Source organism: Primulina eburnea, chromosome 12, assembly GCF_022965805.1.
Source record: "Primulina eburnea isolate SZY01 chromosome 12, ASM2296580v1, whole genome shotgun sequence".
Lineage (NCBI taxonomy): Eukaryota > Viridiplantae > Streptophyta > Magnoliopsida > Lamiales > Gesneriaceae > Primulina > Primulina eburnea.
The window spans coordinates 7,798,650-7,826,285 of record NC_133112.1 but is presented as its reverse complement, the minus strand read 5'-3'; the positions used below and the strand labels follow the sequence as shown (position 1 = coordinate 7,826,285).

The following is a 27,636-nucleotide window of genomic DNA, read 5'->3' as shown; positions in this document are numbered from 1 at the left end:
TTTGGCCCAATGGGCCAATGCTTATGGCGGATATTTGTCGGGGCTATATTTTTATTTAGGCTCAAAGTTGGACAGACGAAAAACTTAATTAAGCCCAAGAAAAGAAATAAAAGAAGCATATAAAATAAGAAAGCCCATTGATTCAAAATTGGTTTGAGTAGGTTAAATAATAATATATAGATAAGAGGAGATCGTGAGAAAGAAACATGGGCAGATCATGAGTCATGAGAAGAGTGGAAGAAACCGCACCGTACAGTGAAGAAAAGAGGGGAATCAGCCAACACAGAGGACACATAATCTCTTGCACAAATTCTAGCAAACTCTCTGCAGAATTTTCATAGCTAAATCAATCATTTTCATTCCAGCTTTCATTAGTTCAAGTCATTTTCTTTCAGATTTCCACAACGTTCTTTGTTTTATGTTACTATTTACTGAAGTCATATGTTATATTGAAATATAGATTATGTTAGGAGTTCATCTCTCAAATTCCAGTAATATTTATCTAATTTTCTTTGTTTATAGCATCATAGTTTAGAAGATCATAACAGACTGTCAAATTTAGTATCTACAATCGTTGTATTTTTAAAAGTAAGATTTTTATCATTTTTATTCAAATTGATACATCTTTGCACCTGAAACACTCGCAAATCGAAATGTTGTGCAAACACTAGCGAGTAATATCATATGACCAGTCAGTCGCCTTAAGCTGACGAGACGACATTCTATAGTTCTTTATATATAAAATTTATAATGGGGAGAGAGGTTGTTCATACAACAGTCACCAAACTTGTCCCTTTTTATTGTTTATTTATTCATGTATAACAAGGCTTGATCAGTTACAGTCGTAGAGGTATAGTTGCAGATCACACACACAGACACACACACATATATATAGTATAAGCCTATAATTACTGCTGAAACATTATGTATTAAAATATTCATCTCCTCCTTCCACCACTGCCACTCTCCCTCTGACAGTTATAATAGACAGCAGCCACCGGAGAGCCAAGATTGTAGAGCTCCGCGAACTCCCTCGTGTTGAAGTTCTGGCGCCACCCCGGAGCATACACTGTCTGCCGCCCCAGCTGCCGGAAGAGCACGAACACAAATCTGTGGATCCCCATGGACGGCCGCGGGCTCTCGTAGCACACTATCTCGTTTCCTGCATTCACGTATACATCGAACAATTATAATATAATATAACATAATTTCTTGGGAAAATTGCGATTTTTGTGATATAAGTTATCTGGTTTTTGAATTTCAGTCTGGTAATTACTTGAAGTTTGGAATTTTCTGGTTTTCGTCATTTTCTCGTCGTACATAGTCTCTATCATGACCTTATGTGACAAAATTAAGTCATATTATACACAATAAAATATATATAAATAAAAATAATGGAGACATGACTAAAATTCAAAATAGGACAACTTAGAGGACTAAAATTTTAATTTTTCCTAATTATTTAATCCTAAAAATTTTCTTTTTTTAAAAAAATTTTTGTACGATGAATCGTGAGATCGACAAAAAGCGAGTTCGAGCTAGGGTTGGAAGTCTGAGGGTGTCAATTTGGGTGGATCGGGTGGGTCGTGTCGAGTTGAGCAATTGTACTATTCAAAAATTGTTCAACCCGAACCTACCCGAACCCGAGCCAACCCGAAAATCTCAACTCGAACATGAACATGAGTCAACCCGATCAACTCATCCATCCAGGTAACCCCATTTTGAATTTTTTAAAGAAAATTAAATAAAATTCAATAATAAATTTAAACACATAATAACAAAATCTCCCTCATATATATAATTTAAATTTGAAAGTCTAATTTTAGAAAAATAAAGTATATTTACTAAATCAAATAAACAATTATTTAAAAAATAAAAAATGTTCAAAATTAATATTAAATTATGAAAATTTATGATATAAATATACAATAAATATTTTTTCAGACATGCATATATAAAAATGTAAGCAATATTTTATTATTTATATTTTTAAAAAAAATTAAAATTTTGGGTCAACTCGGGTCGATCCGAACCCAACCCGATCATTTTTTCGGGTCAGCTATCGGGTACAACCTAATCTGATCCGAACCCGAAAACCCCAAACCCAAACATGATTTTTTTTTTTTGAACCGTTTCGGGTTGGTAGTCGTATTTGATTTTGACACCTTTAGTCTACACGCTAGGTATGAGAAGGAGACAGTGCTTCCACTTATCAGATTAAAAGGAGATGAATTTAAAGAAAAAAGAATCAGTAATTTACTTGAGTCGAAACTAATAGAGGAAAAAATAACATATAAAAAAATTACGAAAAGTCATAATAAATTAAATGTAATTCAACTACAAAAAAGCTTGATTTTGTTGGAAATGCAAGTTCTCGCACCTACAAAAATTAGTGGGAAAAAAAACTTTTTATGGAATTTTCTATAACATCTTTTTTGCACATGCAAAGTATATATTTTATTGATTTGGAACAAATAATTAATGTAAAAGAAAGTAAATAAATATATATCGAACAATGAGACAACTCACCGAAGGTAGCTTCTGTAGTTTCTGGAATATCAGTGACCAACCTGGACCATATATAAGTAATTAATATTGAGGGATATATGATTTGAATTATTAGAAAATTTGTAACTAATGGATATGCAACGAAATGTCTGAAAATTCTAATAGTAAATTGGTAATATAATATTTGTATGTATTTATATGTAAATATATAAAAAACTGAATATATTTGTATTACCACAAAAACTCTTGTGATAACGTTTCACTAGTCAATTTTGTGAGATATATTTCTAATCTGATCAAATTAATGAAAAAATATCATTTTTTATGTCAAAAATATTTTTTTTTAATGACAATCATGGATAAAATCAAATGGTCTCACATGTTAAAATGTATGGGTAGTCACACAAAAATGTACTCATTATATATATATATATATATATATATATATATATATATATATATATATATATATATATATATATATATATATATTATTGTCACTAATGTCGATGATCCATAAAAGACCAAGTAAAGAGGCTCTGCCAAGGTACATTTGTCTGTGCGCAGAGGATTTTGAAAGGCACGTGCAAGTCAATTCAGTCGAGTAAAAACGGGACGTCACTATATATATTTGTTCGAGGAATCTTAAAATATGGGAAATTACATGGTTTTTTAAATTATTTAACTCGCATAGTGTTGTTATGTTATTTGTTAATTTATAATCTTAATTCATTAATTTGTATTTTTCTCAATTTTATTCTTTCTTTGTCGAAGCCTTGACACGTCAACAATATCCGTCAATACGTCAACATTTTCTGGTACTATGTCAACACTTCAATAAAAAGAACATTAAAGGGCAAATTATATTTGTGAAACAATACAATAAATTGTTTACCTGTTGTATCTACGAGGGCAAGAATTTGGTTAACTCTTATAATTATATTCTATATGATTTTTATTTGTTGTTTTGTATTATCCGAGCATAAGCCCTTTATTTCTAATTATAAATCTTATTTTTTTTTCAAAAAATAAAAGTATATCGTGGTCTATTTAAAATAATATTTTCTGAACAAAATCAATTTATATTCCATGATTTCTTCTCGATGACAGGAAGAATACAATTTCATTTTTGACAGTCAAGGATTAGATGCATGCATGCATGTGTGGGTTCCCAAGAAAACATGGTGGGCAATAACCAAGTTTCTGATTTCATAACAAAATAAGAATAATAATGATGATAAAAAGAGAACCTAAAATTTTATTTTTAGTTATTCTTTCTATACATGTTTTCCCGCTCCTAATTTTCCTAATCAGTCATGGGTTTTCAGCAGTAGATGGAACCCTAGCTACCAAGTAATTAAACATGATAAATATATATATATATATAACATAAATTAAATACTCACCAGTGCAAGTATTCCCTGAGATTCGGATCACTAGGACTTGGGGCATCAGGGTCCACCATCACCTGTTTGCATGCCAATACAACACATATATCCACTTCAATTCCTCTACTAAATGAAGGAGGGAGCTAGTTAGCAGATTTTCGTTCAATTTCTTCGATCTGCTTGTGCTATGATATATATATTGTAAATCTGATAAATGGTTATACAAAGATGTATGTATACACGCATATGTGAAGACGAAGAAACGACGCATACGAGAGTATAGAAGGTACGCAGATCTTCCCCTCCGACCTCAACCCTAGGCTGGTGGAGCAATTGTGAGGGCCTGAACTCACTCCCATTGTTGACTTCTCTATGGCCATGACTAACTCTGAGTCCAAGGGATCTTGTGAATGGATCCAACACGTCGCCTATTACTCTTCCTACAACCAGAGGATCTCTATCTCTAGGCATTTTTATATGTTTTACTCGTGCGTATAAATTTATGGATATCTGGCTAGTCCACTATATAAAAGGGCTATTTATAGTTGGTAGAAAGACACACACATAAATGTATGTATATACTATCCCCACATATTTTATGCATTTATTAATTGTAGACCAGAAATGACATCAAAAAGAATCTGTCACTTTTTTAAAAAATAAAAAATAAAAAACAATTTTCCTTTCCATACAGCTTTAGATTTGGGGATAAAAAAAAGGGTGTGTGGTTTTAAGTTCAAAGGTGAAATATGTTAGAGTAGGTGTTCAACGAGCTAACTTGTGGCTTGAACTTTATCAACTTTCATGTAAAAAAAATCTTTGTTTTATACAATTATAGCATTTACTTTATTTATATACTCATAAAAACTGCATATATAAAGTTCTTGAATATATAATAGGTACCATGAGGTCTGTCTCTCAATAAAAGATCATGAAACTCATTAAGAACCGTAATATATATTATAAACCGATTCATAGTCGATTCAGCCTCATAAAATAATGATAAATGTTACTCGAGTTTGATACTAATATTTGTGATGTAAATATCGCGTTTCATTGGTAAGAGCATGAAGATATCCATTCATACAGATGGATGATCATTTGATGCTGCATGAGACAACCCTCCCTTAGAATTTCCAAAGGTTATCACTTATCAAGTGGAAGAGCCCGCAATTATAGTTTTACACCATTAGTCCTATAACTTGAGACAACGTGAAAGCTCTACGTACTAGCATTCACTTTGATCCATTTATTGATTCCACTGAAAGTCATCACATGGTGTGGTTAGGTTTAGTTTCGAAATATGTCGGAGCCAATGTATAAAGTAGTAGAAAAAAAAAGATCTCATTTTTTTCTTATTAAATATAATTTATTCAATGAACTTATAAAAAACGGAAATCTTTTTGACATAAAAAAATAAACTATAAATTAAAAATAAAGTTACGAGTATAGAAAATTATTTATACGATATCCAATCTACAGAAATATAGATAATCCGAAAATTGAGTAGTTCCTCCCTTCTTATAACTTGTAAAGCACCCATAGATACTATCAACGAGCAGGTGAATCAATTAACAAATTTCATTTTTTCAAAAAGATTAGTTGGGGATTCACCGCTCACCTACGGGTGAAGATATTTTATATGATCTGATGAGTTAATAGTGCAAAGAATATCTGGTGTACATTTTGGAAAAGCTTCCCCTCATTTGTACATACCATATCACTATTATTACTCAGAAATACATCACATCGTTATCAAATTCATTTGCAACTCTCGATATACCAATGACTGTATATTTGATCGGGGTATATGATTTGAAAGAACCGTACAGTACGCTAATCATAACTTAAGGTTCTTAAAGGCACTGTTAATGATACATATAAAATCATGAGACGATGCTATTAGACGCTCTTGCCATGGTCCAATGGATAAAATCAGACTTGTGTTCTGATGTTTTTTTATCAAGGGTTTGATGAAAAGAATGAGGCTAATTAGAGTAAGACCGAATTGAAACAAATGTTGTTCTAAGTCAAATGAAGTTGTGAACTCAAGGCAAGCTGTATTCATGAACCATTGAGCATCACATGATTATTAGATTATGTGTTCTTGTTGAAATAGTCAAGTTCAAAGAGTTGAATTTGGCTATTGTAGTTCGATCAGATTTATAATGATTTCACAATTAATTTATTTAGTAAATTGAGAATATACTAGTTAAATAACAAATTAATAATAATGACTATTAAGTACAAAATTATCATGTAAAATTTAATTTAACTTTGCGTTTAAGAACACTAGTGATCCTCTAAGGTGAATATATATTAATCTCTTAAATGCAGCCAATTAATTTTGTGATCGCCAAGTACAATTCAACAAGAAATAACAATGATGCTTTCAGAGAATTGTCAAATGACTAAACTTTGATAATCAGATACATATTTTATGGTAAATGTCACAGTCCCTTAATTAATTACAAGACTACATGTCGAAGAATTTTTTGTATAGAAAAGAAAGTTTTGCGAATTCTTCCCATAACTGGAAGATAATTTCGAGATCTTCGAACATATTCGAGGCTAGCAAAAAATATGAACAAGTTATTATTTATATAGGATAAGGAGATCGCCAGGAAAAATAAGAAGGAATATACAGTTGAAATTGAAGAATAAAGGTGACCCGATAACCTTTGATAGAAACTTGACTCTGATCGCACATAGCATACAATCTAAACATGATATGTCAATTAATTGTCTTAGTGAAGAATATGAAATGATAGGATGTTAATAAATACAAACTTAGGTTCAAATCCAAGTTAAATCAAAAAATATAATATTTTTTAAAAAAAATTGTCACTCTCAGAACCTTCCCAAAATAGAAATCATTCTCCTGAATAAAAAAAAAAAAGAAGCATCCCATGATAAAATCGAAAAAGAAAGGATGAAGAAAGAACAATTTCAATAAAAAGATTCTTTTCTTACAAATAAAAAAAGCAAGACAAAAACTTGTGTGAGACGGTCTCAATGGTCGTATTTTGTGAGACGGATCTTTTATTTGGGTTATCAATGAAAAAATATTACTTTTTATGCTAAGAGTATTACTTTTTATTGTGAATATCGTTAAGATTGACATGTCTCACATATAAAGATTCGTGAGACCATTTCACAAGAAACCTACTCAAAAAACAATTGGATGTTTGAGAATTTGGTGCCCGGAAACTTCGGAGGTATACTTTTAATGACTTCGAAAATTTCCAGGTTGTCTATCTATTCTCGTTGATCATTAAGAACCAAGCATGTTAAAAAAAAAAAACCGAGCATGTTAAGAAGGGGTTCGGGGTTAACAGGAACTGGAACTGGAACTGAAATCAGCCCAGACCACTTAAAGTTGTTGGGGGCTGCCTTTTAAAAATAACAAATAAAAAAAGAAAGATATGCTCACGCATTTTTGGCCAAATCAGCAAATATTAAATTGTAGATTGACCTCCATTTTGGGAGCAAATCTAGAATTTATTTTAATTGTAAATTAATCCAATTTTTTTTATGATAATATATGTTCATTTGTTGTAAATTGTGTCATTCTCTCAACTGAAATTCTTTTATTTTTAAATTCAAAGTTCTAACGATTCTTGCAATTTTATATAATTTACTTCAATTTTCTTCCAATTATTATCTTTTTTTTCCACCGTATAATTTATTTATTTTTATACTAAAAATAATTGACTATCTTTTGCGATGACCTCTTCTTCAAGTCATAGTGGTGTTGGTGCTCGTAGAAGTGGTGGTAATGTTAACATGATTCTCGAGTATGAAGAAAATTTGAACTTCTAGAATTATGTTGGTGACGATTTTGATGGCCAAGATGAAAATAGAAACATTTGGCCTGCGACGACGGAGGAATTGGAGATGTAATTGGTTTGATTGGTACAATCGTCATGGTTGAGAGTATGGCGCCTAACGATGCAAAACGAAACAAAATTTGGGATTACTTCGAAATCCAATTTAAAAAAAAAAACAAGGTATCAATTATTTTTTTTGTATTTTGTAAAGTATGAAAAATTTCTTATGCATATAAAATGGGTGCTAGTGTTGGCACGGGAACATTCAAAAAACACTTTGTTATGAAATATAACTTTGATGAACAAACTTTGCAACCAAGTGGCAGAGAACAAACTCAACAACAAATAATTCCAAGAAGTGGACCAAATCTTGTAAAAACCACTGAAATTTCTCGTTGAGCTCTTGTTAGATTTGTGGTTTGATGTGAACTACCTTTTATTATTTGTGAGCATGATGGTTTTGTCGAATTTACCACCACTATCCAACCAAGTTTTCATGATGTCTCTAGTGCTTAGGAAATATTGTTTTGAGATTATATTTCGAAAATTAAATGCAAAGTTAGTTGGACGACCGATATTTTGTATAATGTTAAAATGAATATTATCTTGTCATTACATATTGATACCCCATGGATAGGCCCACTACCCTGATCCATCCCTAGCCCAAAGGGAAGACAGGCCCACCAAGAGCCCTAGCCCAAATGGAAGACAGACTCACAAAGGGCCATGTATTCTCCTATAAATATCAGGTTTGAGTGTTCAGTTGAAAAATTCACTATGTTGTTTTCAGCAGCACCCTTAGCTGCTCCCCCTATATATCCTCAGTCACTGACTTGAGCGTCAGAAGGGCTATGCCAGGACACCCTCTTGGCCCCCTCTTAACGGTCTTTCTCGTGATTTCAGGCTCGAGACAATTTCAAAATCCTGCGTCTGTACTAGTGACACTTGCTTTGAGCAGACCCCAAATTTCTCGTGAGTATCATATATCATTAGATTGATAATACTCGGTGTTTCCAAAAAATAATTTAAGCTCTAGAATGTTAATATAAAACACACCATGGTTACACAATTGATAGATATATCATAATTATTTGTAGATATAATGATATTAAGAATAAAATTTTATGTTCATCACATAATGCATCAAACAAAAGTGACGCGATAAGACTATTAAAGATCATTCTTAAACTGATGTTAAATTTTGAATTATTTCATGTTAGATGTGTATCTCATGTAATTAATTTATGTGCTATAGATGGTTTCTTTGATAATAGTTATAATTCGATAGAAAAATTCAAAATTTGTGGCAAATTGATGCGTCAAAAAAAATTATATTAAAGAATTTTGAAAGATATGATAAATTAATGATGTTGAACATAAAATGTTTCCTACTGATAGTACAACTCATTGAAATTGTTTTTATCACTTACTTAATAAAATGTTATTATATAAATATTTGCTCAATCCGTTTTATAATTCTAATGTTGTGTTTTTTTTTTCAACTTAAAGAAAATGATTATGATCTTATTACTAAATGTATTGTTTTATTAGAAACATTTAAGGATGAAACTGAAAAAATTTCTGACATCATTATCCTACCACTTCCCTTTTCATTTCTCTTAACTATTTTCAATATGTTTTATAAATTTTGTGAATATATAGATGATAATATTTTGTCCCAATTTATATTAAGCATGAAAGAGAAATTTAATAAACATTGAAAGGTAATCTCATTTGTGCATTGTCTAGCAACTTTACTAGACTCAAGTCAAAGTCAAGGGTCATTAGAAATATTTTTTTGAATATTATGATAATTTTTTAGTGAATAGTGTCCACGATCAGAGTACTTAAGTGATGCAATCTTTTAAAAATATATATATATATATTTGAATTGTATTCGTGTGAACAAAGATTGGAGAAAGAGTCAGAGTTGAAAGAAAGTTCAGTTGAGAAACCAACTAGAATGAACTTTCTACGCTCTTTATGATGCCATTAATATAAAAGAAAAGAGATGTTCACAATCTCATCAAATGAACTACAAAATTTTTTTAATAAGAATTTTCAAATAGAAGATAACTTCAATGTCTTACAATGGTGGAAAAAAAATTCAAGATGATATGTAATCTTATCAACAATTGTAAGAGGCGTATTTGCAGTTCAATGCTCAAGCATAGCACGAGTCAATCTTCTCAACACGCGACCGAGTAATTAGAAATCATAGGTACAGTCTTTGTTCAGAGTCTCTTGTCATACTTCTATTACTACAAGATTGGTTTAACGATGAAAAAAATGAACAGCAGTCACTATTGAAAAATTTGTCAGCCAATACTATAAAATAGATTAAAAATATTGTAGAACTATTTTTTATTAATTATCAAGAAAATTGATAATTAAATTTTAAATGTTATTTTAAGTTGAAATTTTAATAATGAATATTTGTTTTTTAGATATTGTTTGCAATTTTTAATATAATCTTCTTTAATATCCAAAAAAATATAAAAAAAAATACATATTTTTGTTCATAAAATAAATAATAAAAAAGTGCCTACCTTTGGGCGCCTAAGCACTTATACCGATGCCGTGAGAAAAATAAATTTGAAGTATAGGGATCCCGATCCCCTGCTGTGCACAGCATCATGCTGTGCACAAATTGACTTTTTTTATTTTTTTTAATTTTTCTTTTTTCTTTTCTCTTTTTTTCCCTCTCTTTTCCTACTTTTTTTCCCTCCATTTTTCTCTCTTCCACAAACATTATTCACACACTTTTATATGAAAATAGTATAAACATTTGTTTTCATCTCGTCTTCTTTTTCTCGTTTTTCCTCTCACTCAATTTTATTATTATTTTTTTTGCAGGAAATACTATAACATACAAGGTTCGATTTTTTCTTCTTTTAAATGTCTAATTTTTTTTCTAATTGTTTAGCTATCTATTTTTTTATTTGATTTTGTTGGTTTCTATTTTTATGTTGCTATTGATCTGAAATAAGACAAAAATTTTATTGATACTTTCAGATTCTTGATGGATTATAATTCAAATATCGAATTCAAGCCTAAGATTGGTATGGAATTTGATAGTCTAGATGAGTCTTGGAAGTTTTGGGTTGAATATGGTGGGAAAACTGGATTTGAAGTTAGGAAGCATTATTTCAACAAGAACAAGAACACCGGATTTATAACTTCGTATAAATATGTTTGTTGTAAGGAGGGTGTTCGTAAAAATGACAAAAGAGAATCATCGACACTCAATCCTCGGCTTGAGACTCGAACAAATTGTAAAGTAAGAATGGGTGTCACATTTGTGGATAGTAAATATAAAGTTAATGAGTTTATCGAAGAGCATAATCACTCACTCCATATTCAAGAAACAGTTTATATGTTGTCTTCCCAACGTAAAATTACAGAAGTTCAAGCCTATGAGATTGATTTGGCAGAGGATGTTGGGCTTAAACAAAAATCAAATTTTCAGTTGATGAGTAAGCATGCAGGGGGAATAGATGGTCTTGGTTATACAAGGTTGGATGCTAAAAATTATATTCGATCCAAAAGACAAAGAAGTATGGTATATGGGGAAGTTGGTTGTCTGATGCGATATTTTCAACAACAATTATCTAAAAATCCATCATTTTACCATGCTAATCAGATGGATGTGGAGGAACAGATAACAAATGTTTTTTGGGCTGATGCGAGAATGCTAATCGACTATGAGTATTTTGGTGATGTTGTGTCACTAGATACCACGTATTGTACGAACCGTGCATACCGACCACTTGCTATCTTCTCAGGTTTCAATCATCATAGAGGAGCAGTGATTTTTGGTGCAGCACTTTTGTATGATGAGACTGCTTCATCATTTAAATGGTTGTTCGAAACTTTTTTAGAGGCACACAAACAAAAAAAGCCTCTCACTATCTTCACTGATCAGGATCAAGCTATGGCAAAGGCCTTACAGGAGGTGATGCCTGAGGTATTTCATGGATTGTGCACATGGCATTTGATGCAAAATGGTATCAAACACTTGTTCAGCACCTCCGGTACCTCATGCATGTCTTCAAACAACTGGAGGTCAATTCAATTTCACTGAATTATTAATGGTATGAACTTTAATGATATTTAGAAATTTTTTAATTGGTAAAAATTTTAAGCCAAAAAAATATTAATTCTTATATGGTAAAATTGATTTTATAATATTTATTCTTATTTAATGTAGGCACAATTTGATCATCCTCACCATTCTCTTGAAGCCATGGATTTCAATGGAAATATATCCAATAATGTTCTTGAGTAGTTTTTTATTTAAAGAATAGCCGATTAACATTGTTAGTTGATATTAAGTTTAAAAATGTATGAATTATTTATTTTTTTATGGAAATGTGGTGTTGAATTTTAGTTTTTGATATTGCATGATGGAAATGTTCTAAATTTTAATTTAAGCATTAACATGTTAATAGTTTTATATTGTTAAAAATTTTGTTCATTAGAAAAAAATTAATAATACTCATCAAATTCGAAAAAAATGATACGATTTTTCACACGTAAAAATTTAATATAGTAATTTTTAATTACAAAATTATTAATTTAACATAAAAAAATTAAAATGTTTATATTATTTCATATAAAATTTTGTCCAATGTTTGTGGAAGATGAAAAAAAAAAGGATGAAAATAGAAGGAAAACAATAGAGAATAAGAGAGGAAAAAAGAGGAAAAAAAAAGAAAAATTAAAAAACAAATAAAAAAAAGGTCAAGCTGTGCACAGCATGATGCTGTGCACAGCAGGGGATCCGGATCCGAAGTATAGGCGCCTAGCTATGGGTGCCTAAGCGATTGTGCATCAAGACAGACGCCTCCATGCCTGCCGTCCACGCTTCAGTGCCTAAGCCACGGATTCATAATTTCATATTAAAACATGGTCTCGAAACCGGTCCGATGATACCCAATTGGTCTTTCAGTTAGAATTTTACCATGTAATCGGAACCAAACCTGTTTTAGATTAATTTTAAAACCTTGGAACTGGAATCGGAACCGGAACCGAACTGGTTTTAGATTAATTTTTCTTCCAAGTTTCTTCATTTTACGGAGTTTATGTTCTAGTTTTTCTTAATGAGGGAATGATATCTACAATCGGCATGCTATTGTCACTTTAGACTTGATCTTCAATAAGAAACTAGAAGAATGGGGTAGACTAATCATGACATCAATGAGGGAAGTGATGAATGCATGTTTGGAAAAAAACAAATTTACCATACAATGCTGTCAATTAGCGACTTTTGATAATTTTTCTAATTTCAAGCTCAGCTTATTTTCTAATACGTTTACTAGCACTGCATTCACTTGGTATGCTTCATTACCCGAAAATTCCATCATGACATAGCATGATATGGAGCTACAATACCATACTCAAATTTTATAGGACAGAGTCAAGAATAAGAAAAGCAGAGTCGTCAAATGTGCTTTAAAATCTAGGGGAGTCTGCCGATCATTTTTTAAAAAATGAGAAATAAGTGTAGAGTGCTCCCAAAATCTGAATATGTGAGCATGGTTCTGCTAAAGTTTCAGAATATGAATCATACAAGAAAAACGATTGTGGTAGAGGGTGTCGCTTAGGCCGAATTGTTGAACTTTGGTTCTTGCATGTGCCCTGCTAAAATGCAAGAGTGAGGAATCACCGAGAAAGAATAATCCTCTAGTCTTGGTGTCATATACATTCAACGCGTCAAAGACTTGGGAAACATTCCATTATTTGGTGAGAAATTTGTAAATTTTCTTTCTGCTCATAATTTTCTAACCAAATAAGAGGTGAAAGGAGGTGTAACATCAATCCTTATTGGATTTTTAAGAATGTGTAATGACTCAAATTCCAAGTTGATGATTAAGTGACAATCACGTGAGTAACCGGTAAACACGTAATAAAACATGTTTGAAGCCATTTTAAGAACTAAGTGATTAAGCAACTATATAAAGAAAGCTGTAAGGCATAAATCAGACTTCGGAGAAGAATTTGGGATCAATAGTCAAGTGATGTCATGCATCACGCGCCATATGCTGCACATGGTTGTAGAGGATCTCACTTGAATGCTTCTGGAAGTTAGGAGAATACTCTTCTATTGTAACATATTAGTTTTATCCTATATTTTCTTAATTCTTTTATTAACATCAATTGTACATATAAAAAAAGACTCCTGTATTCATTCAAGGATATACGGAAGATTTAATATTTCCCACAACTCATCTTCTTCCCTTTTCATAACTTGGTATCAGAGCTATATCAATGGCGGAAGCTACTTCGACTCCTGGGTCTAGCACCACCACATTTGCCAATTTATCAGGTAACTTTACGATGATAAACCCAGCTAATCAGATCAATTCCGTCAAGCTCAATGACGAGAATTATCTGTTCTGGAACCTTCAAGTTCTAGCTGGTATCAGAGGTCTGGGTCTCGAGCTTTTTATTGATGAATCGTCATCCGTCCCACCCAAAACGATTCTCAGTGAAGAATTTGTGGAAGGTTTGAATCCATTATATGTTTCCTGGAATCGACATGATCAACTTCTATTTTCTTTTTTATTAGCATCCATGACTGAAAGAATCCAAGGTCAAATGATTGGTTGTCATACATCAGCTCAGATCTGGAAAAGAATTTCCACATTATTTGCCACCAGATCCAAAGCCCGTATAATGCAATATAAGCTTCAATTGCAGACTCTAAAGAAGGGTAATCTAAGCATGAAGGATTACCTTGGCAAAATGAAGGGCGTTGTGGATACTTTGGCAGCATGTGGTCATTCAATATCTGAAGATGATCATATTCTCTACATTCTTGGTGGAGTAGGGATGGAATACGACTCTGTTGTCGTACATGTGACCTCTAGGATTGATACACTATCATCCTCCGAAGTGGGAGCTCTGCTACTCTCACATGAAGGCCGCATCGAGTCTTACACAATCAATGTGGAAGGTACGGCACCCACAGTCAATTACACCACTATAACTCAATCAAAGGATCAAAATAATCCACAAGGACAAACTAATCGAAGAGGTCGTGGTTATGGTAGACCTTATCGTGGTGGAAGGAAGGGCTGGTCTGGAAACACCAACAACCGTCTTACTTGTCAAATATGTGGCTACACTGGTCATGTAGCTGAGAAATGCTACTACCGGTTCGACAAAGACTTTGTTCCATCACAGCGGAAGCAAGGATCTGGCTCTATCAATTTCTCTCATGCTCGTAATATGTTCGATCAAAGAGCTACTACTGCTGGGACAATAACACAATCAAAGATAGTTCTTGATGAATGGTGGTTCCCAGACTCCGGTGCCTCGCATCATGTCACAAATGATCTCTCTAATTTATCTCTTGGAGATGATTATAATGGAGGAGGTAAAGTTCACATGGGCGATGGAACATGTTTGCCTATCACTCACATTGGAAACTCTCAATTCTTATCTACTTCATCATCCCGTGTTCTTCGTTTAAATCGTCTTCTTCATGTCCCACACATTACCAAAAATTTACTTAGTGTTAGTAAATTTGCTACAGACAATGATGTCTTTTTTGAATTTCACCCAACCTTTTGTACTGTGAAGGATCGATCAACCAGGCAAATCATCCTCAAAGGCATGTTGCATGAGGGACTCTATCGATTCTCGATGGGAAAATCAGTTCCTCCCTCATCTTCTACAACTGTTTGCTTAATAGCCCAACCTCTTTCAACACACTCCTCCTCCAATCAAGTGCTCTAGGCTCTTCCCAACGTGTGATCGTCCACTCTTAACCACTGGCACAATAGACTAGGACACCCTAACTTAGCTACTGTCAAGAATATCTTACATTATTATAATGTTCCTCTTTCAAGAAATGACAATTTTAGTTTCTGCTCTTCATGTGAACTTGGTAAAAATCATCGGCTATTATTTCATTCCTCTCATACAAGTTACACCGAACCATTACAATTGATTTACTCTGATGTATGGGGACCTGCCCACACTATGTCTATCAATGGTTATCGATACTATCTCAGCTTTGTTGATTCATATAGTAGATTTACATGGATCTTTTTCCTCAAAGCAAAGTCTGAAGTATTCCAAATTTTTCATCAATTCAAAACTCAAGTTGAACTTCAATTTGACACAAAAATCAAAGCACTACAAACTGACTGGGGAGGGGAGTTTAGACCTCTTGTTTCCTTCTTTCAACAATGTGGCATTGTTCATCGCACTTGTCCCCACACCTCCGAACAAAATGGAGTCGTTGAATGAAAACACCGACACATTGTTGACATGGGTCTTTCTCTTCTTGCCCATGCTCACATGCCTATCAAATTTTGGGATGACGCCTTCGCAACTGCCGTTTATCTTATTAATCGTCTTCCTACCACTGCCACGCATGGGGCAGTCCCTCTTACATGACTAACAAACACTGCTCCAGACTATTCCCTTCTTCGAATTTTCGGGTGTCAATGTTTCCCATATCTTCGGCCATACAACTCTCATAAACTAGAATTTAGATCTCAATCATGCACGTTTTTGGGATATAGTGTTCATCATAAAGGATATAAGTGTTTAAGTGATGATGGTCGTATATACATCTCCTGCCATGTCAAATTTGATGAATTTTCGTTTCCTTTTGCACAAAATAAACCCTTTCCCACTACCAATACCCATCCCCCTTCTCCTCCTTTATTTATTCCTTCTATCTCTCAACCATGTTTACCATCCCTCTCTCAATCTTCTGCTGAGCCTATACATCATGATATTGTACCCTCAGAGTCACCTCCTACTCCTGCTCCTACATCATCTGACTCTATTGCTTCTCGGCAACCTGAACCAACTCATGTGAATGTCCATCCCATGCTTACTCGATCTAAAGATGGTATATATAACCCCAAAGTTTATGCTTCACAACTTCTTCATGTTCATGAGCCTACCTCTCTGAATGAAGCTCTTTCACATTCCGAGTGGCGTCGGGCTATGCAATCTAAGTATGATGCCTTGATCCAAAATAAGACATGGACTTTGGTTCCTGCTCCTGTCGATGCCTCAATTATTGGCTACAAGTGGGTTTTAAAAATAAAAACACACGCTGATGGTTCTGTGGCTCGCCATAAAGCTCGTCTTGTAGCTAAAGGCTACTCTCAGACCGCTGGACTTGACTACACTGAAACATTTAGCCCTGTCATTAAGCCAACAACAATTCGGGTTAATCTTACTATTGCTCTATCTAAAGGATGGTCTTTACAACAACTCGATGTCAACAATGTTTTTCTTAATGGGTCTCTTCAAGAAACCATTTTTATGCAGCAACCTCCTGGTTTCGAAAGGCTTCAATCCGGGTTGCCACTTGTGTGCCGTCTTCATAAATCCATCTACGGTGTTAAACAAGCCCCACGTGCTTGGTTTGATAACTTAAAGCTGCTCTTCTGTCAAAAAGTTTTGTCCAATCCAAGGCCGATGCATCTCTGTTTATCAAGGCTACATCATCTTGCCTGATTTATGTTCTTGTCTACGTTGATGATATTATTATAACAGGTAATGATACATCTAAAATCAAGGACCTCATTTTACAGCTGCAAGCGCAATTCTCTCTCAAGCATTTGGGTGATCTTTCTTATTTTTTGGGTGTTGAGGTCTCCCGACCAACAAAGGATACATTGTGTTTGTCTCAAACTAAGTATATTCATGATTTACTTGCTCGCACCAAGATGGATAATGCGAAACCTCTTCCCACACCCATGGTCTCCGGTCTAAAACTATCTTCAAAAGAAGTGGATCCATTTGACAATGGAACACTCTATAGGAGTACTGTAGGTGCTCTACAGTATTTGACCATCACACAGCCTGATATCGCCTATAGTGTGAACAAGGTGTGCCAATTCATGCAAGTTCCTCTTCATCCACACTGGAAGGCAGTCAAACGAATCCTTCGCTACTTAAATGGCACGATGAACTTTGGTCTTCAACTTACTGCCTCTGCACCCCTATCTCTTCATGGGTATTGTGATGCAGATTGGGCCAATGATCTAGATGATTGTCGTTCTACCTCGGGTTTTTGTTGGTTTTTAGGGGGCTCTCCCATTGTTTGGTGTTCTAAGAAACAACCTGTTGTCTCTCGATCAAGTACAGAGGCTGAATATCGTAGCTTAGCAAATGCCACTTCAGAATTGGTCTGGCTTCAGTCTTTGCTCACCGAGTTACGTATTCCACCATTCCAATCTCCTGTCTTATGGTGTGACAACCTCAGCACCATCTCTTTGAGTGCAAATCCAGTGTTGCATTCCAAATCTAAACATATTGAGCTGGATCTTTATTTTGTAAGAGAAAAGGTTCTCTCTAAAACTCTATGTGTCCAACATGTTCCCTCGATTGATCAAGCAACCGATATTTTAACTAAACCATTATCCTCCGTTGCCTTTCATCGATTAAGACTCAAGCTCTGCCTTGGTTTAAATCCCCAGCTGAGCTTGCAGGGGGAGTCAAGTGATGTCATGCACCACGCACCATATGCTGCACATGGTTGTAGAGGATCTCACTTGGATGCTTCTGGAAGCTAGGAGAATACTCTTCTGTTGTAACAGATTAGTTTTATCTTCTATTTTCTTAATTCTTTTTTAACATCAATTGTACATATAAAAGACTCATGTATTCATTCAAGGATATATACGGAAGATTTAATATTTCCCACAACTCATATTCTTCCCTTTTCATAACTTCAACGATGGAAGTCCTGAGCTTTCAAGCATTTGGACCTTCTGAACTTAAGGATCGAACTTTTTTAAGAGTAGTTCAGATCTTCTGAACTCAGAATGGACTTCTGATCCTATGTGCATATAAGAAACCAGAGCATGACATGTTACCAAATTATCGGAGGTTTCGAACTTGGATAGGAGCTTCACAACCCTCTCATCTAACAAGATTGCAGATCGATCAGTAAGAACTTGACATGTAGCTAACGTGCTGTTCGGAACTTCTGAAATAGAGATGAGAGCTTCTGAACTCCCCGAATTTCAGCTATAACTAGATGACCGAATTCAGTTGTTTCTTGCACCTCAAATACATCCTATTTTCTCTATCGAAAATATTAATGTGGTATAGGTTAAATAGGCATTTCTAAAGGTAGGTTGTAGCAGTGAGATGATTCTGGAGTAGGAGACGACTTGAGGAGCGGTCGAAGAAGGACTGGACATTGCAAGAAGAAGAATCCCCAAATGACTAAGGGCATCTCCAACCCACCATTTTGGTGCAAAAATCTACTCCAATGGCTGCGCCAAATTTGGCGCAAGAGGTAGCCTCTGCTCCCAATTTGGCGTAGAGGTAGCATTTTTTTGTTTTAATTATTGTAAATATGTATTAATTATATTATTTATTTTTAAATGTAAATATTATTTTTAATAATTTTATTATTTATTTTTAAATGTAAATATTATTTTATTATTTTAGTAATGAGATATTTAAGCATAAAAATTAAAAATAATAATAATTTATTTTTTAAATATTTATTTATTGATTTATGTTAACTATTAATAATTAAGGAATAATTTGATTTAATGATTAATAAATAATATAATTTAATACAAAGATGCTCATTTAGGACCACAAAATACTTTAGTTGATCATTTTTAGGATGAATATAGTCATTCAAATATTTGAAATTGTATTCTTATTATATTTGAATTAGTATTCATATTTTTCAATTTAAATAATTTTCGTATATTTATTAATATTATATATAATTTATTTTATATTATATAATTAAATTACAAACTTAAATATTATTATTTAAATTTATTAATAATACAATTTTGATTATATAATATAAACATTAGTCATAACTAAAATATATTAAATAAAAGATAATAATTAATATATGTAAAATAAAAAGAATACTTCGAGAATATTCTTTTTAGTGTAAGATCTGAAATAAATGGGTTGGAGATGGATGTTATATTTGATGCAGAAATCGTACTATTTTAATGTAAAATTTGCACCAAAATAGATTTTACGATTGTAGATGGCATAACGACGGATAGAGTTATAATATCCAGCATTAATAATGCATCTGCTGTAAAATAATGCAAGTCTTCTGATTTGACTGGTGAAAGGTAATTATATGGAGATCATGGTAGACCGATAACTTATTAAATTAATATAATTAAGTAGTAAATGATCCATCATGGTTACTATTGGACAAATACTGCAATATGACAAAATGAGTAAGTACGGCACATAACTGAGATACCATGAGAACTTAAAGAGTCTCGCGACTAGGTGCTTGGATGAAAGGTGACATAGAGTTACTTTCTTTGTGCATAGGGAACCAATGGACTAGGGAGGTATGTCTAGACCTAGAAGTTTTTGCTGTTAAGTACCGACTAAGATGGCTAGCTAATTATGCGTTCTTATGTGTTTTGTTTTACTTGTCAGTTGTCACGTATTAGGGAAACTTTGAGATAGCAGTCTCAGCTTTGAGACAATCTCGATATATTAGGGCCACTTAACCCTCTTTATTTGTATGATTGGGTACTGCTAGTCATCATATCTGATGAGACAAAATGGTACAGTAGCCCGAGACAATATATGTCCATGTTTTGATGGGGTGTGAGATCCACCCCTACTAATGAAAGCTCAGAGACTACTCTCGACTGAGTATGAGTTTTAGTACTTGATCCCTAATCACTCAAACATACTTACATACATGTTTCATATAATTCTGTATACTCATAAATTACATACTAGGCAATTAGGTCTCTCACATCTTTGATTTTATATTGGACACCCTATTCTCGTGGGGGCAACTCTCAGGTTTGACGGGCCAGCCGAACAAGGAAATGGATAGAGGATACTGGTACTACCAGAGAGGGTTACACCAATTGTTTCTTGACAAGGTTTATTTAGTTGTTTGATTACAGATATTTGATATGGTTGTATTATTTAGGATTATCGCTGGAAAGGGGGGGATATTGTGGTTTATTGTATTCCACTGGCTTTAGTACTTTTTCCACTAAGTCATGGATTATAATATGATTATTATGTTCATGCTTTGATTAAGTTTTCTTATTGCAAGCTAGTTATGATAACATAGTTGTTTCGGGTAAGGGCGTAAAAGAAGTCTTGTTATAAAAAATCAAAAAAGGAATCTCGAAGTGGATGATGATCATTTCCCTCCTTTCGCAACTGTGAATGCAAATACCACTGAATTTTGGTCGTTAACCGATGAGGAAGGATGAATATATTTTGCAAGGAATAATTTGCCCCAGAAATGCGATTAGGAAGTGTTGGATTCACCATAATATGATTTCCGATGCTCGAGTATACGGGATTAATGTTTTGAGATGGAGGATCATAATTATAGATGGGAAATGCACATGATAGATGGGGAAATGTATAGTTGGAGATTCATGGCAAAAAGACCAATAAACCGGTACCTTGGAAGATTTTCATCTTATGGATCAATGAATGATAAAGAGACAGAAATCCGACTATGCATTGAAACAGTCACAAGGGAAAAGTTACCTCCAAGTGCTCCGAGTTTTATTCCCACATGGTCAATAACTAGCAATCAACGACAGTATGTGGTACATCCTAAATTTATAAAACTTCTCACCCGGTCACAAAAGATGAGAGAGAGAGAGAGAGAGAGAGAGAGAGAGAGAGAGAGAGAGATTTTGAAGGTATGAAGGGAGTTGAGGAATCACAAAAAGGTAAAAAGAAGTTTGAGAGAAAGGTCATTGAAGATGCAGTTGAGGTGGATGAAGACTGAGAGAAAGGTCATTGAAGATGCAGTTGAGATTGACGAAGACTTAATATTAGAAAAAGGCTAGTGAAGTTAAACGTATTACTTTTGAAGTATGAAAAATTATGATATCCTTGGACTGTGCCATTGGATTGCTTATGTGGCCTCATGAGAGTAGGAACCAAGTTGGGAAGATTGTAGAGGTAAATGGGTAATATATTATTGTGCCTTACTGGCTAATGACCCTGCCTATAAATGATGAGATAAATGATTAAATATAACAAAGATGAGATGGAGGTGGCTGCAATATCTAAATGGAAAGCCAAATTGCAACAATTGATAAGTGAATTTCAATATCAAGAGTTATGGGATATTGATAGTGCAGAAGTGATATCAAGAAGAAGAAATGTATTTGAAGTAAGAAGATTTGTCTATATGTCATACTCGTATAAAGGATCATAATCGTCTATGTGTTTAAGGTAATTAAATTTTAGTGGCAATTTATATGAAATTTTGACAAATATATTTTGGAAAATTAGGCTTTAAAGCAACTTTCTTTATGAAATTTTTTATATGTCCAAATAACAAACACGATTTATTATCTAGCATATAACATGTTTATATTTGGTTTGATTTGAGTGTAAATTTTGAATTTTGTTGTGAAGTAGGAATTAGAGCAACTTTGGAGTATAGCTAATTGTAGAGTTGGCTATTTATCAACTTTTTTCATATATAAATGATGTGCAGGCCGAGATATGGCCTTGAGTTGTTGAATCATGTGTTTTCTCTCAACGCCCAATATAATAATCGATGTGGTAATGATATGACAACAAATTTGCAAATTACTGGAAATTTGGTTGGTGTGGTGTGTGTTTTATTTGGGAATATCGTATCAAAGTGAAAATATTCTCAGAGTTTTTTTAGTATGATGTTAATGTTGGTTTTATGGTGATCGACATATCATATTCAGTTAAAATATGAGAGTGTTTTTAGATTAAGAAATATCATGTGTGCCTGGTGAAATGTCATGTAATGGTAGAAATGAATGTGTGTTGGTTGTGAGATATATTGGATAAAACAAGCTATTTGGCAGTTTTTACAAAAAAATAGACAGAGTTTTCATTGAAAATGTTGCCTCCCGTGATATCAAACACATCAAAGATGGGAATATAACAAACGAGTTCATCCCAAAATAAAAGCTGACCATTTGACTGCACATTCATTACAAGTCAAATGAACTACATGCCAAACACGATGACACGAAAAATTATTCCAGATTACAAATGCTAGCCTAAGGGCCGCTCGATACATCAATATGCCAAATTCATCGATCTAGTTTGATATGAAAAAATGTAAAATATTGTGTGTAATGACAATCACTAGCTATCCAAGTTCAAGGTGTTGGTCTAATGTTTTTCAAGGTGACATGACACTCCTTTGCAAAGCTTGGTATGTAGTTTCTAGCTCAAAATCACTAGCTTGGTTGTCATATGAATGAAAGTGGTGGTTGTTCTTGCTAAAATGAAAAAAAAAAAATAGAAAGTGATGCATCAAATGCTTGGCTTCGTGGATTGGTTAGCCTTAAGCAATAGAGGAAATTGAATTAGAGCAATGGCTGGAAGATTTGGTTTTGGGAGAATTCGGTGAATTGACCATTTCTACATCATAAATGTAAACATATTAAAATTCCAAATAATGGTCGCAAGAATGGTAATGTATGTTCGAAAGAAGATCACAGTGGAGCTAATCATGGAATGAAAATTCATAATTTATGATTTTTTTTAGGTTCAGTGAATCAATGGCGTAATTTGAAGTAGGCCATGAAGTAAATATGGAATGGCAAGATTCAGTTACAATCATTCCTAGATGAATCTAAATTATTCTAAACACAAGTCTGTAAAGGCAAGTTGAAATTTTATGCAATAAAGAAACAAAAGAAGGACGAGGAATTTACCAGATTCCTTGGAGTGTTGCTTCTGGAAACACAGAGAGCCGTGGCAACGTGAACTCATTGGAAGCAAGGTGGTGTCATTTTGGTGGTGATGCAAGCAGAGATAGACCCAATACTAACGTGAATATTCTCTAATGGTTAGATATAGGTACTAAAAGGTGTTGAAGTTTGGGAACATTCATGTGCTGGTAAATAACCCATTGAAACATATTCACAAACACCTTTAATACATATAAATCAAATTATATGTACAAACTCATAGACATCACAGTGGTGTGAGATGTACCTCGTCCTTGGCTTGGAGAACTTTCTATGGACAGCCTGGTCTTTGGCGGTGGTTGACACAATGGAAGAATCTACTTGTGGAGCGTTACAAATATGGGGATCACAAAAACTAAAGTGTATGGTGGGTCTAGAAATCAGCAACGAAAATGGTTGTTCATCTTGGCAATGACACAACGGTTATTGCAAACATATGGAATCCCAATAAATTAGCATAGAAGGATAAATGCATAAGGAATAAAATTGAAAAAAAATAGTTTACAAAAGAAGCTGTTGAGTTACCATATAAAAGTGATGGCCAAAAAAAGTTGGAGGAAGATGTTGGAACATGAAAGAATGTTTTGAACTTGTTGAACAAAGTAATTTATGACGACTAGCAAAAAGAGCTGGGAACATGATTTAAATTTCTACCTTGGGTCTCAAACAAGAATCAAGGTTCTAAAAAGCGTGAAGCGCCCTAATACGCGGATGTTGAGCTCCAAGCTTTTCAAGCTTAAATGAAATTAGCACAAACTTAAGCGTGAAAAGTGTCTTTTATTTTTAGTGTAATTGAATTATCTCAAACCAATAAATAGATAAAATAATACATAAAAATGATAAATTTAAGTTTGATACATTAATTCTCATAATTATAAAAGCATAAAAATCTCAAAATTTCAATTTTTATTTGTTTTTGCAACTAGATCATATTGAAAAATTCTAAATATTTGTCAAATCATTATCAGACATGTTTAATCATAATTAAAATTTAAAAATAAACATCTAAATTATAAACCTAATTTATTATTTTTTTAAAAAAGACATACCTTCAAAATAAAAAATTTAAAAATAAATAGTTGCGATTAATTGTGCTTAAACACACTTAATTAAGTGTTTTAATTACACTTAATTCGGTCAAACTACATTTTAACCGTTTTTTTCCGCTTTTCTCCGAAGCGGGGCGTTTTTGTCCAGCTTCCAGCTTAAGCGTGACTTAAGCGGACTTTTTAGAACACTGACAAGAACTACACTTGATTTGCATATTAGAGCATCCGCAACTCATCAAAAATCGTAGGGTCCACTGCCACATACTCATTATAAAAACACATCTATTTACGGTTAAGTCGATCTTGGGCTTAAGGGCAGTGCCCTGAGCCCTTCAATGACTGACATGTGTCATAATTTATTATTTATTTTGAAATTATTTTATCTTGTAATTTTCCAACCATGGTTTAGACTTTAGATCTCACCCTCGATCTAGATCTATGTCCATTCAAATTTTGGGACTCCCACCATTTTTCTTAAAAAAATTCACGGTAGCTCTCAAATTCTCTTTCAAACTTCGACCAACAAATTCGAATTTCACCTCCCCATCTCAATACGTCGCCGACAACCCACCACCCACTGGGGGAGGCCACCGTTCATCAGATCTCCGTCACCGCAACAACGAGCATCTCTGTCCTCGCCGACGTTGTCCTTCTCCCTCGTCCTCGCCACCATGTCGCCGTCACCACATCGGCGACCCCCCACCGGGGAAAGCCACTGTTGCGGCCATCACATCCCCGTCACCACAACAACGAGCATCTCCGTCCTTGCCACCGCTATCCTTCTCCTCCGTCCTCGCAACCATGTATCTCAGAACGTAAGGATTTAAGCAAGTGACAACTTTCAAAAGCTTTTATATATATGATTCAAGGACTTGTCTTATGATTTAATCATTCCAGATTATTTTTTATATTTCTTAGTATGCATTTGATGTTTTTTTAAGGCAAGTGATAACTTTCAGAAGCTTTCATATATAGGATACAAGTACTTGTCTTAGCATTTTATCATTCCAGATTATTTTTAAGTTTCTTAGTAAGTAAGCTAGATATGTATGTATTGAAAATATGCTTGAAATATTCAATTGCTTGGAATGTTCCTGCAACCAACTTGATGTTTATTGTTGTAGTCGAATCTGTGTTGGTTGTTGTAGGTTTTTTACTTGACAATGGAAGATGACAACCCAACTGAAGAGTTGGGGGGGGGGGGGGGGGGTGGGGGGGAGAATACATTGAAGGAGTAGAATTGTATCATATTTCACAAAAGCAATGTGGAGTTCCCTGATTTATCTATGCCAAAAAACATTGAGGTACTAACTGAAATCTCGGTTGTCGATGTTTTGGAGAAAACTAGCAGTGGGTAGCAAACTAGCAGCGGGTTCAATTGTGAATAGTGTTGAAGAGGCATATTTGTTGTATTGTCAATACGCGCATGCCGAGGGATTTAGTGTGAGAAAGGGTGATCAACGTTGTTTTCCCAAAACTAATGAACTTCAATCAAAGGACTTTAATTGCTCATGTGAAGGTTCGAAAGATGAAAAATTTTCTAGTAAAAGAATTCCAGTTTATCAAAAGTTGATCACTAGAACTAAATGTAAAGCCAAATTGAAAATTACATGGGAAAAAAAGGGTGAATGGCGGGTGAATATATTTTTGGAGGAGCATAATCATGAGATGTTGCACCTGATCAAACTCACCTGTTAAGATCGACACACAATTTATCACATGCAAAAAATCCACTCTAGAAGCTATGGTTAATTTTGGAATATCTGTCTCTAACGCAGTTTCTTTTATGGAAAATGAAGCATGTGGGCCACAAAATTTAGGTTTTATTAGAAAAGATGCATATGACCATATGATTCGGCTAAAAAAGCATACCAAAGTTGAGAATGGAGATGCAACTGCACTTATCCAATATTTTATTGAGAAGGCGAACAAAAGAGAATTACTTTTACTGGAATGTGCAATTGGATGATGACGATAGAGTGATGAATTTTTTCTTTAGGGAATACAAATGTGCAGTGGATTATGAATATTTTGGTGATGTGATGTCGATTGATACAACATATAGATCAAACATATACAATTTGATTTGTGCTCCATTTATTGGTATAAATCACCATATGCAAAATGTGCTGTTTGGTTTGGCTTTTATGTCAGATGAGACCGAAGCTTCTTTTGATTGGTTGTTTACAATATTTCTTGATTCTATGAATGGAAAACAACCTGAAACTATATTTTCAGACCAATGTCAGGCCATAATGAATGCCATCTAAATGGTTTTTCCACATTCACATAATCGTTTATTTCAATGGCATATAAATCAAAATTCTCCTTCACATTTTGGGAATTTAAATGGCAATTCAAATTTCAAAAAAGTGTGGTATAAATGCACGACTTACTGCGAATCTAAAGATGAATTTGATGCCACATGGACATATATGATCGATACATATAATTTGTGTCGTCATAAATGGTTGAATGAGATGTATAAAATTAGGGAAAAATGGGCTACTGCTTTTAGCAATGGAAGATTTAGTGCAGGAGTTTTGGCTACCTCAAGGAGTGAGGTCACAAATATGGTTTTGAAGAAAGCAAGTAATAAAATGTGTTCTTTGTATGAATTCGTGATGAATTATACAAAAATTCAAAATAAATGACGGGAGAAGGAGAAGTTTGAGGATACATGTTGTCGTCATGGTAAGCATGTACATATTTTAAAAAATCACTCGTTGTTGATTCATGCTGCTGATGTCTACACTATTTCCATTTACAAGTAATTCGAAATTGAATTGGTCAACTCTTTGAATTGCAAATCTGTTCAACCACCATCGTGTTTTGGTAATGATTAGAATTTGATCGAGTTCAGAGTAAAATCTCACAATGAAAACTCAAGGGTCGGAAAAGTGGTGTTCAATAAGCAGAATCGTGAAATAAAGTGTAGTTGTTGTAAGTTTGAGACAATGGGGATTTTGTGTAAGCATGTTTTGATGGTGTTTAACTCTTTGGACGTCACTGTTTTACCCAACTGTTACATTTTGAAGAGATTGATGAAAATATAAAAACTAGAGTTGACAATGACTTCAAAGAAAGTGGTGGTGGTGGTGATCAAATCTGAGATGGTGTTTGTGAACCAAATAATAAGATC

The 27,636-nt window shown here is 33.7% G+C and overlaps 2 protein-coding genes across 2 annotated transcripts; one reads left to right on the top strand and one right to left on the bottom strand.

Moving 5' to 3' along the window:
• Nucleotides 1–762: 762 nt before the first annotated feature.
• LOC140807560 (protein VERNALIZATION 3-like) lies at nucleotides 763–4,401 on the bottom strand. Its single transcript, XM_073164469.1, has 4 exons — nucleotides 4,170–4,401; nucleotides 3,915–3,976; nucleotides 2,530–2,570; nucleotides 763–1,162 (listed from the first exon to the last, which is right to left on the bottom strand). Exons 1-4 carry the CDS (start codon nucleotides 4,365–4,367, stop codon nucleotides 939–941), a joined length of 525 nt encoding a protein of 174 aa, XP_073020570.1. The 5' UTR covers nucleotides 4,368–4,401; the 3' UTR covers nucleotides 763–938.
• A 5,528-nt stretch (nucleotides 4,402–9,929) lies between these two features.
• On the top strand, nucleotides 9,930–12,251 carry LOC140808303 (protein FAR1-RELATED SEQUENCE 5-like). Its single transcript, XM_073165393.1, has one exon. It carries the CDS (start codon nucleotides 10,749–10,751, stop codon nucleotides 11,808–11,810), a length of 1,062 nt encoding a protein of 353 aa, XP_073021494.1. The 5' UTR covers nucleotides 9,930–10,748; the 3' UTR covers nucleotides 11,811–12,251.
• Nucleotides 12,252–27,636: the final 15,385 nt, after the last annotated feature.

Excerpts from the sequence above, each read along its gene's own strand:
- LOC140807560 (XM_073164469.1), bottom strand. The coding sequence starts at position 4,367 with ATGCCTAGAGATAGAGATCCTCTGGTTGTAGGAAGAGTAATAGGCGAC. Across the intron at positions 3,977-4,169 it reads TGCGTACCTTCTATACTCTC|GTGATGGTGGACCCTGATGC; the intron begins GTATGCGTCGTT and ends GCATGCAAACAG. Across the intron at positions 1,163-2,529 it reads AACTACAGAAGCTACCTTCG|GAAACGAGATAGTGTGCTAC; the intron begins GTGAGTTGTCTC and ends ACGTGAATGCAG.
- LOC140808303 (XM_073165393.1), top strand. The coding sequence starts at position 10,749 with ATGGATTATAATTCAAATATCGAATTCAAGCCTAAGATTGGTATGGAA.